This window comes from Gavialis gangeticus, unplaced genomic scaffold (genome assembly GCF_001723915.1).
Source record: "Gavialis gangeticus isolate Ggan-Ray unplaced genomic scaffold, GavGan_comp1, whole genome shotgun sequence".
In the NCBI taxonomy this organism is placed as follows: domain Eukaryota; kingdom Metazoa; phylum Chordata; order Crocodylia; family Gavialidae; genus Gavialis; species Gavialis gangeticus.
Genome location: NW_017729032.1, coordinates 178457207 through 178467122, shown reverse-complemented (window position 1 = coordinate 178467122; position 9916 = coordinate 178457207). Strand labels below are relative to the sequence as shown.

At 40.0% G+C, this 9916-nt stretch overlaps 1 protein-coding gene across 7 annotated transcripts in view; it reads left to right on the top strand.

Annotated features, from left to right (window-relative positions):
* The window catches only part of AP1S2 (adaptor related protein complex 1 sigma 2 subunit), a 54811-nt gene that overhangs the window by 3430 nt on the left and 41465 nt on the right, over positions 1–9916 (top strand). For all 7 annotated transcript variants that reach the window (XR_002098872.1, XR_002098873.1, XR_002098871.1 and 4 more), the window contains exons 3-4: positions 5060–5168; positions 8792–8929. Coding sequence is in view for 3 of the 7 variants with exons in the window: in XM_019524266.1 (XP_019379811.1) it covers positions 5060–5168; positions 8792–8929 (247 nt within the window). In the remaining 4 variants the exon portion in view is untranslated. The remainder of the gene's footprint in view (positions 1–5059; positions 5169–8791; positions 8930–9916) is intronic.

Sequence of the window (9916 nt, the reverse complement as noted above, 5' to 3'; positions counted from 1 at the left end):
GGGCCTGGGGCCCAAACCACCCCCCCCCCCCCCCCGACAGGCAGCATAGCCCAGGAGGCCCTGGGCATCATCAGGCAACAAGGGGCAGCAGCTACTGATGTGCAACTCCCTGGAGCCATCTGCAGCAGTGCGGAAGGGCGGCAGGGTGGGGAGAGGTGACTAATACCTAATAGCTAGGCTCCATGGACCCTGTGGCAGGTGGCAATGGCCTGCCTAGAGCCTAGGCTGCTTGTGGCAGGCGATGGGGAGGCCACAAGTGGCTGTACTAGCATCTTCATAGTTTAGCTATTAAGTATTAGTCACCTCTCCCCCCTCCCCTCTTCCCCTTCCACTCCTCACTCCTATCTCCCTCCTTCTTGTCCTGTTACCTTCTGGTTCCTGCTGGGGCACTGCAGGGCTTCCCTTCCCTCCTGGACTGCAACTGGTTCCAGGTTAAATGATAACTGGTAAGCTAGAATCGGTTATCTCTGAGCCAGTTGGTTAAACAGTTGTACAGTTGTAATTGTTTATCTGTTTTCCTGGCTGTGAGCCTCTTTAAGCAGGACTTGTCTGGGGATACAGGTGCATTCTTTTGAAGCCTGTAACCTGTTCACCAAGAACATAGAGCATCTGTTGTAACCTCTTGTTTCCATCCTCTTAATTTCTAGTGTGATCCAACGGCCCCTGTCGCCCCCCATCCTTTTAATTTCTTGCATGATCTAACACATACGCACACATATGGCTGATGACCAGTACTGGCACTTCCTGTAGCTAATGAGCTGCTCACAGTCCTAGCTCATATCAGTCTTTCAGACATCAGAGTGGGGATCATCAGACTTAGTGGAGAGCCACCTAACTTCTGCTCTGAGTGCACAGTACCCCTTTTTTTTGTCCTGCGGCAGGAAGACTGTGCAGGCCACTGTTGAAAGGGCAGCACAAAAGACAGACAGGAGCAAAAGGTAATTTTGCCTCCTGGTGATTAGTACATTTGTCTGGCAGGTGGGAGGCCTGGATTAGATTTCTGCACCATATCAAGCTGTTGGCTGTACTGAGGGGTTGTGTGTGTTCCAGTTTTTTGGGGTTTTTTAAAGCTTACCTAGGCAGACAACTTGGTTTAGATGCCAAGTTCTTAAGAGAGACTTCACAGTAGCCATAGTGTGAAAGGAAAGAATTAATCACTCTAAGTGCCTATGCTGGTAGTTCTCAGCCTTCATGGACTTAAGGCCCCCCTCATCAGGTACACAGCACCCCTTGGAAAATGCCAGTTTTTAGTTTTCACTCATTTTTTGACTATGGAAACGTAATACAGAAATTTTTCTGTTGCAGAGAACTCGGGAAGACCACAGTATGTCAACAATTTTTTTAACACTGTAGATTCTTAATTAAAATTGTTGGGTTTATCTTGTCAATCATGTTTGCATGCCTAATAGTGCTAACCCTTTGTGGCACCTTGCAGCACCCCTAAAAAGATCTCAAGTTGCCCCAGGGTGTTGCAGCACCCTAGTTTGGAATCATTGGCCTGTGTCTTTTCCATATTTCCTGTACTTGACTCTAGGTACTATCTATGCTACCTAAGAGTTGCAGGTCTCTGAGAAGTTCCTCTTTGCTAGTGATTCTCAGCCAGCATGCCATGAGATCCAGTGGGGTTAGTCATTCTCTGTGGAAGATTTGGTCACCTAGTATATCAGTGGGAGAGTAAATTCAGAATCAACTTACTCCTTTGTGTACTCTGTTCTTTTAAAGATCTGTTCTAAATTCGAGAAAATACCTCTTGGTTGGCTATCTTGGGATGTTTTTGGAGACTTTCAGGTCCAGCTTATGAAACTGGTATAACTGCATAAACATTACTATTTGGGAGTTATGAGGGTACCTGCTTTTGTTTGTAGTTCTCATGGTTACATGCATGAAGTTGTGGTTGGCTTCAGGTATGCACTTCTACAGTTTAAAGCCTGCATGTGATAACAGATTTCTCTCAAGAAGCTCAGACTTGCTTGTCATCTGATCCTTGCTCCTGAAGGATATCTTGAAAGACTGTTTTGTCATGCCAGACACCACATTGTAATTAGTACTTGTGCTTCTAGTTTGCATCGGGAAGCTTTTGAATCCCATAGGATTTATGTAATGCCCTTCCCCCCCCCCCAACTGCAGTTTGCAGATTTAAAAAATGGGGTTTAGTCAATACCTGTCTTAACTGAAAATACCCAAATGAGGATCTCTAACCTTAGTCAAACCTTATAGTTCAAAATACCATGGAGGCAGGCTTTCTAATATTCAGTTTAACTTTAAGTGTTCTTTTTTTTCCAAAGTTCCATGTGAAGTGATCTTATTAAACAATATTATATTAAAGCAGATTCTTAAAGGCTGGGTTTAAATTGACAATGTATGGTCAGCCATGGGCCTAGCCCTAGATTATAAGCAATAAAAGCAGTGGATTTTAAGATTTCTGGGTCAAGGAGTGATATAAAAAGCTCTTTTGTATGAAAGTTTCTTCATTAAATGATATTTAGGTCAAATTTAAGGCTCAGCATTTTAAACTTGATTTGGTGTAAAGATCTACTGTTAGCATGAAAGCTAAACTATATTTAAGCTCTGGAAGGAAAACAGTTTAGGTGAGCATTGTAGTAATCAGATGGTGTTCAGCTTAACATGGAGGAAAGTCATGTGTTCTGAGTAATAGAATAGAAATGTTCAGACAGATTTGCTTTGAGTGCTGGCAGTTAGGGTGTTGTTCAAATTAGTGTGCTAAAGCAACATGTAGATATTTTTCTTTCCAGACTTAGAAATGTGTTAAACAAAAGGTTTCATATCTTTAAATTTACAGAAATTACCTATTGGATGCCTCTGTTACTTGCTACTCTTTAAACTAAGCCATTGGAAAGTAAGTGATCATGAGCCAACTTTGCATAAGTAACCCCAGATCTACTAGAATTGCTGTAAACAATATAGCTGAAATCTTAGAATTAAGAGCACAGGGAGGAAGGTAACTACATAACAGCACAGAAGGAAAATGTAAGGTACATTTTTAGATCTGAAATGAGTTGGCAAGTCAGTGTCATGAAGAGACATAGGGCCAGGATCTCAAATGTCAAGAATTGCAGTGAGAAGTCTATTGCATGAACTGAAGCGGAAATGTTTGGCAGGAAGAAATGAAAAGAGAATGAAACTGGGGTTGAGGTCATAGTGTTTGGGGTTTTTTTAATGAACAGAAACTCAGTTGGATTTGATGATGGAAGGGACGCAATTGGGATCATCTCTGCATAGAAAAATTAAGGGCATTTTTACACGTGCTCGGGGTGGGAGGTGAGGGGCCACTTTTAATTAGAGCAGCCCCAAGAGCTGCTCTAATTAAAGCACCCGGAACGGAACGTCTTGTGTATCAGTGTCCTTACGCTTCAAAATGGTGGCAGAGGTGCTTTATCTAAAATTCACTAAATGAGCTGTTAGTTAAAGTGCCCCTGCTGCTATTTCATTGCTGATTATGTGAGATGTGGAGGCTGGCTGGAGTGCACACTTGGGAAGACTGCATTAATAAAGTCTTCTCCGATGTGCCGTTATTTACAGGCACACTAGAGCAGCTTTCTGACTCAGTCGGACCAGGCAGAATTGGGTCTAAGAAGTCACAGAGAGAGGAGTTGTGTGAGAGGAGGAGGGGTGGATGACACACTAAGCAGAAATGGTTGAATGGAAAGTATGTCTGTCTGGGAATGCCCTATGTGGAGATAGTCTGGGTGCGTAGGTGAGTGGAATTCACAAAAGGATTTTTTTTTTTTTTGAGGATCTTCCTTTTGCTTTCAAGAAACACTGGTTTTACACACTTATATGAATGAGACCAAGACCAAATGTAGGGTAATGGTGTATGTTTTATGAGATGCTTTGTTGTAGAATTTTTGTGTAGATAAGGCAGTTGATCACTCTAGTCAAGTAGAGACATAGAAGCAGGCTTGCATACACTAGGGTAAATCAAGAAGATAGTAAACACAAGAAAAATGGCTATTGTGAAAGTCATCCCTACTGTCATTATGTAAACATGGCTTGATATTATACCACCAACTGCCTTAAACCAGCAGAGAGAAACCTGGGAGTTCCATGAAAGAAGTAAAAAGATGCATATAGTCAAGTATCCAGATAAATACAATGTAGCAGTTTAATGGCCATCCCTCCCTGGCATTGAGGGAGCTTTCTTGCGAAACGAAATGTAGGTGCAAGTCATCTGTGCGCCATTATGAATCCACATATAATCCCTCATTTTTTCTCCTTGTTACAAGCATAGAATTTTCCTGATTTTATTTTCCTAGTCAAGAGCAGTAGCAGAGCTTGCTCTGGAAGTTTTCCAGCTTCTCAGCTGACGAACTTCTAATGGCTGCTTTTGAGCAGTTGCCTCCCTCTTCTGGGAGATTGTTGGTGCTGATTTTTGTTGACATCTACTGGAAGCAATGCAGGACATTATTTTTGTGTGGCCAGTATTAAGTTTTGGGCAATTTGATTTTATTTTAGTGTTTTATCTGTTTTATAATTTTCCTTGTTTTTTATGGTAAACCAGGTAGAGCATTTTTGGGGAGGGCAGCATATAAACCTTATGAGTTAAATGAGCATTCGGGTATGCTCCTGAGATTTAAGGCTAGTTCTGTGAATTAGCAATAGTTATTCCTTTTATGAATTGTTATTCCTTTTATGAAGCCAATACAGTTGGTTAACCAATGAGTACTTTTGGTGGTCTTTTGGTATTGTTCACATTTGTGTTTAGAGCGAAGAATATGCATAAATAAAACCACCTTCTTGTGTGACATTAGCTAGTCCAGTTGTCTCTGGAACTAGTTTCTTATCAGCACCCTGAGAGAAATTTAAAGATGACAAGGGCATGGAAATTGAATTTTTCTTCAACTTATAGTAAAGGTAGCTCCCTCATCTTTTGGGGGGTGTACAGTGGCCATACACTGGGGAGACAACTGCTGAGGTCTCTGTTACATCACTTTTTTGAGGATGCATATATATTTTATTTCCAAGGGCCGAGAAGAATTGATTGTTAATTTAATTTTTGTGCATGTTTTGTGCTAACATAAAGATTGTTTTGTTGTTGCAGATATGCAAGCCTTTATTTCTGCTGTGCTATTGAAGATCAGGACAATGAACTAATAACCCTTGAAATAATTCATCGTTATGTGGAGCTGCTTGACAAGTATTTTGGCAGTGTGAGTTAGTGGTTGTCCTTATTGAGAACTTGTAAACATTTTTAAAATGTTTGTGTTTTGGTTTTATTATATATTGCACCATTTTTTCTCAGCACAAAACACTTTCAAAAGTGGTGTTTTCTCTGTTATTGGACACATGTACCTGATGTATCTGATAAAATTAATGTCATTTCTGCCAAGCCAAATTGGTAAGCATATTTGTGTTAATACAGTTTGTTATGTTTAAAACAATGGCATCCTAAAAAGAGCTGATTGGATGAGGTGGTTCCTGATTTTTATTGCATCTTCATTAGCAGTTAAAGTACATTCCCATGAGTAAAAACTAAATTCAGTGTATTTTATTTCTGGGAATGCTGCTAATTATAGTACAGGAACTTCAAGCATTTTTATACATTGTACTTTTGGCTGTTTGTTTTTTTTCTGAGAGGGTGGCAAAATCATTTGGCTCAGTGGGGCTTTTCATGGGCTGGAGGCTATGTGAACAGCAGCATTGTTAACCTTTGGATGCTGGCCCTGCTGCTGACACAGCATATCTGACTGCCCCAGAGGTTAGCTTTGTGGTTGCGGAATTATGTCCTCAGTGGGGATGGTGACCTGAAAATTCAGCAGTGGGGCAAGTGGCGGTGGCATTAACTCCCATGGCTGCTTGAGCCACTTTGTCAGTGGGGCCAGCACCTGGGAGGTTAATGTGTTGCAGAATTAGGTCCCCAGCAGAGATCATGATGTACAGTTTCAGTAGCAGTAGTAGTGTTAACCCCCCAGGTGTTGGTCCCACCAACACAATGGCCTTGGCAGTCACATGGGCTAAACTCTCCCCTTCATCCCCCCGCATAAATTTCCAGCTCCATGGGAAGCCCTGTAGGCTGGATGACCACCTTTTGTGGGCTGCTTTCAGCCCACGGGCTACATGTTTTGGCACCTGTTTTGCAAAATGTAACATTTAAGCTGTTAGTGGTCTTAAATTTCCAGTGCATACCATCTGATATTTTTGACACTCAGAACATAGAGGACTAAAACAATGTCTTTATTACACATATACAAAACTTTAATGAATGTTAAGGTTGCAAAATCAAGCACTTGGAATTATCAGATGTTAGATTTAGGATCTCATAGCCTTAATTTACCCTCCTTTCTGTATATGCATTCTGATAGTCTTTAATTATATGCTATACTTTCCATAAGATCCTTGCCATATTTGGTGAACAGAATAGGCAGTGTTTACCTAACAATCAGTTAGTATTTTATTTTCTTCTCAGTGTTCAGTGGGTGACCATAGGTCTTATTGCACTCTAACCTCTGCTCTGAAGAATTACCGATTTCTTTGTGGACTTTTCAATAGTGCTCATTATAACAATGTTTGTGAAGCACTGAAATATTAATTTATCTCCTAGTACCTATGTAGACGTGAGGGGAGATCCTCGTTTTACAGATGGGGGGTCTGAGTTTGATATCAGAAGTGTTTAATAAGTTCTGGGTGCCAAATCTACTATTCATATACTCTGAGAAATCTTGTTTTAATCATTGCATAGTTTGTACAAAGCACAGCATACTTGTAGCTGTGAGTGCTCAGCATTTTTGCAAATCAGGTCTCAGATTCTTGACTCAGGCACCCCAGAAAGAGAAGAATAATTAATTTTAAAAAAACACCTTTTACAGGGGGGTCATGTGACGCTAAGTAAGCCACTCAAAAATTGTGGCAGAGACAGGAATAGGATCCATTTAAGGGCAGCACTCAGTTGCTTTAAACATAAAGGAACATTTTCTGTTCCTGCAGCTTCTACCTATTTTGTTCCATTTTAAAAATCCTTAACAGGTGAGGCAGGTGTCTTCTGGGATTTTTTTTTCATGACACAAGTCTGATTTATTTGCATACCAGTGCTGCCTTGTGTACTGAGCAAAGCTAGGTCTAGTGGGAGACTGGAATGTGATAATGTAACTAAAGACTGTAGCATAAAGCCTATCCATGAGTAAACTGAATTACAGTTGTACCAGCTATCTTTGTTCTGTTGTTTCCTGGTTTTTCTGAGTGCTGATTTCTGCAACTTTAATTATGGTCGCTTGCTTGATGTCTTTTTCATGCATAGTTTCCTTGCTTAAAAAAAGGCAAACAAAACCCCCCAAATTGCCTCCTAAAGCATAATATCAATAGCAACAAGCAGTTAGCAGGGTTGGAACCTGTAGGTCTTCCAATGATGGAAGTAACAGAGTAACTGAATAGGAGGCTGTCTTGAGGACTAGTATCTGAGTAGACCCTTGGACAATTTATTTACTGACAAGAGGGGAACAGAAGAACAGTGAGACTCAAATACCATGGCTTCTATTTTGGGTTGTGGGTACATGAGTATTCTAGCAAGTACTAATTCAACCTGTAGTTCTTGCATCCAGTCTCCTCACTCAGCCAATTTTATTTTGCCTAGTTCTATCCTGGCTTGTCATTTAATCCCTCTTGCCTTCAGTCTTAGTCTCCATGCAAGGCTCTTCATCTTCCCTACCACTGTTTATACTAATCTCTCAACCAGATTTTTAAAGGACCTAAGCATGTAAACATATGCTTTTGAAAATCTCACTAGGTACTTAGCTCCGTTTCTGCGCACATATTTTTAAGCATCTGAGCTTTGTTCCATATGCCACTCTCAGTTCTCCTGTTGCACCCTGGCTCATCATCAGATAGATCTTTCTTCTACCAACTGGCTTCTAGTCTCTTTTGCAATTTGTTCATCAGTCTGGCAACCCCTGCAGCCTGCTTCCTGTCATAACTTCCTATTGCTTTGCTCAGACAGTCAGTCTCCTCTGAGGTCAGACTAAGTGATCTTAAAATTCTATAAATTCTTGGTCTCCTTTTTTGTTCAAGTCTGAATCACAGTATCCCCATACTGACCCTTTCTCCTTGCCTAGCCATTTCCTGTCTCCTTCCACTTCCCTGCCTTCCAGTCCTAGTTGTGTGTGGCAGCTCTTAGCTTTTCGCTGCAATTTAGTCCCTGCCCTCAAGAAACTTTTGTCCTGTCTGCATTTAAATTGGCCAACTTCCTCTTCTGTGATTCCTGGCCCACAGCAGAAGGGGAGATTGCAGACTCAAAAAGAGTTTCCCTGCTTTTGGTTCTGACACTGGACTGGCCCCAACCTAACCTGCAGTTTCAAGGAAAATTTTAGTACTTACTTTCCTGCAGCAACTGGCTAAGCCTGTTGAATGCAGACATTCTGCATTTTAGCTGGGAAACTCTAGAAAGTCTCTATGAAACAGATAAGAATTGTGACTTCTATGCGCTTTATAACCTGACCAAGTTTGGATTGTCTTGGGAGCAGCAAGATCCTTGACAAAGACTACCCTTGGCAACCTGTCAATGTCATGCTTCAAACAGGGGGGTACTAGAGTTTCTCAGAGATCAAGTTCCCAGAATTTAACATTGACAAGATGAGGCACATTTCATTAATCTTCATATCACAACTCACTGAATGCTTTTGAGTGACATCTTCCAAAAAATATTTGACTGGTAATAGATATGGAAAGTTCAGCTTGATTAGTTGAACATTGGTAAAGAAAGCAAAATCTTATAAAGCATTAGGTTACTTTAATAGGCAGTGATAACAACTGTATCTATAACAACATTTACTATACCTTTCAGGTGTGTGAACTTGATATCATCTTCAATTTTGAAAAAGCCTATTTTATTCTTGATGAGTTCCTTTTGGGAGGGGAAGTTCAAGAGACTTCCAAGAAAAATGTTCTAAAAGCCATTGAGCAGGCAGATCTGTTACAGGAGGTAAGGAAATGGTACTTCTCTTGCCTAAACAGCAGCATGCTGTGCTATGGCTAGAGAAGACTCTCTCTTTATAGTTGTAGAAAGTGCCTTTTAGCATGCTTAGCATGTAATCTCCTGTTAATTTTACTAGTTGTGCAGTAGTAGTACAGTAGTCTTCACTTTATAACTAGTACATGCATATATAAACTATTGAATGATTTTCTTTACATGCGTCTAAAGCTTTGAAAATTTACATGTAAGCTGCTTTTTTCATGCTTCTAACAGGAAATAATATATTTTGCTCTTTTAATCTATTCATATTTGATTTTTCTTATTAAACTTTAATCAATTTGATAGTTATCATTAGTTTTTGTCATATTTGATGCATGCATGCTTCTCTACTATTTCATTGCTGAAAACAGAAGCTAGACTCTCTTCTTTGAGACTCTTTTTAAGGTATAGTTAATATTGACTGTTCTAAAGACAGTGCATCTCTAATACGGTAGATAATTTAAAGTAGAAATGTAATACAAAGTTAGAACAATAGTTGCAGTTATTAGTTATAGAAATATAGTATGAAGTAGAAAATCATTTAACTTTTTACTCTGTATCAGATATGATAATTGGATATTTTCACTGTTCATTTCTGATTTTGAAAAACCGATTCAAATGTAAATTTTCTGAAATCTGTAGCTTAGAAAACAGTTATTGTAGCTATTGTACAGGAAAATCCTAGTGGGGGGAAAAAAAATAAATACCACTCTTACTCTCCCCCATGTTCTCAGTATTTCTTTGTATATACCAACTGTAGTCTTGAGGTTACAGCACTGGGCTGATGGAACCTCTGAATGTAAATTCAGAGTAATGTAAATTCTGTGACTGACTTGTGGTATGATGTTGAAAAATCACTTGACTGCTATGTGTACCAGTCTGTGCTCACTTTGCAGGCACCATGAAATTTTTAAGCTTTGTAAAATACATTGAGACTCATTGCTAAAAGGTGCTAGC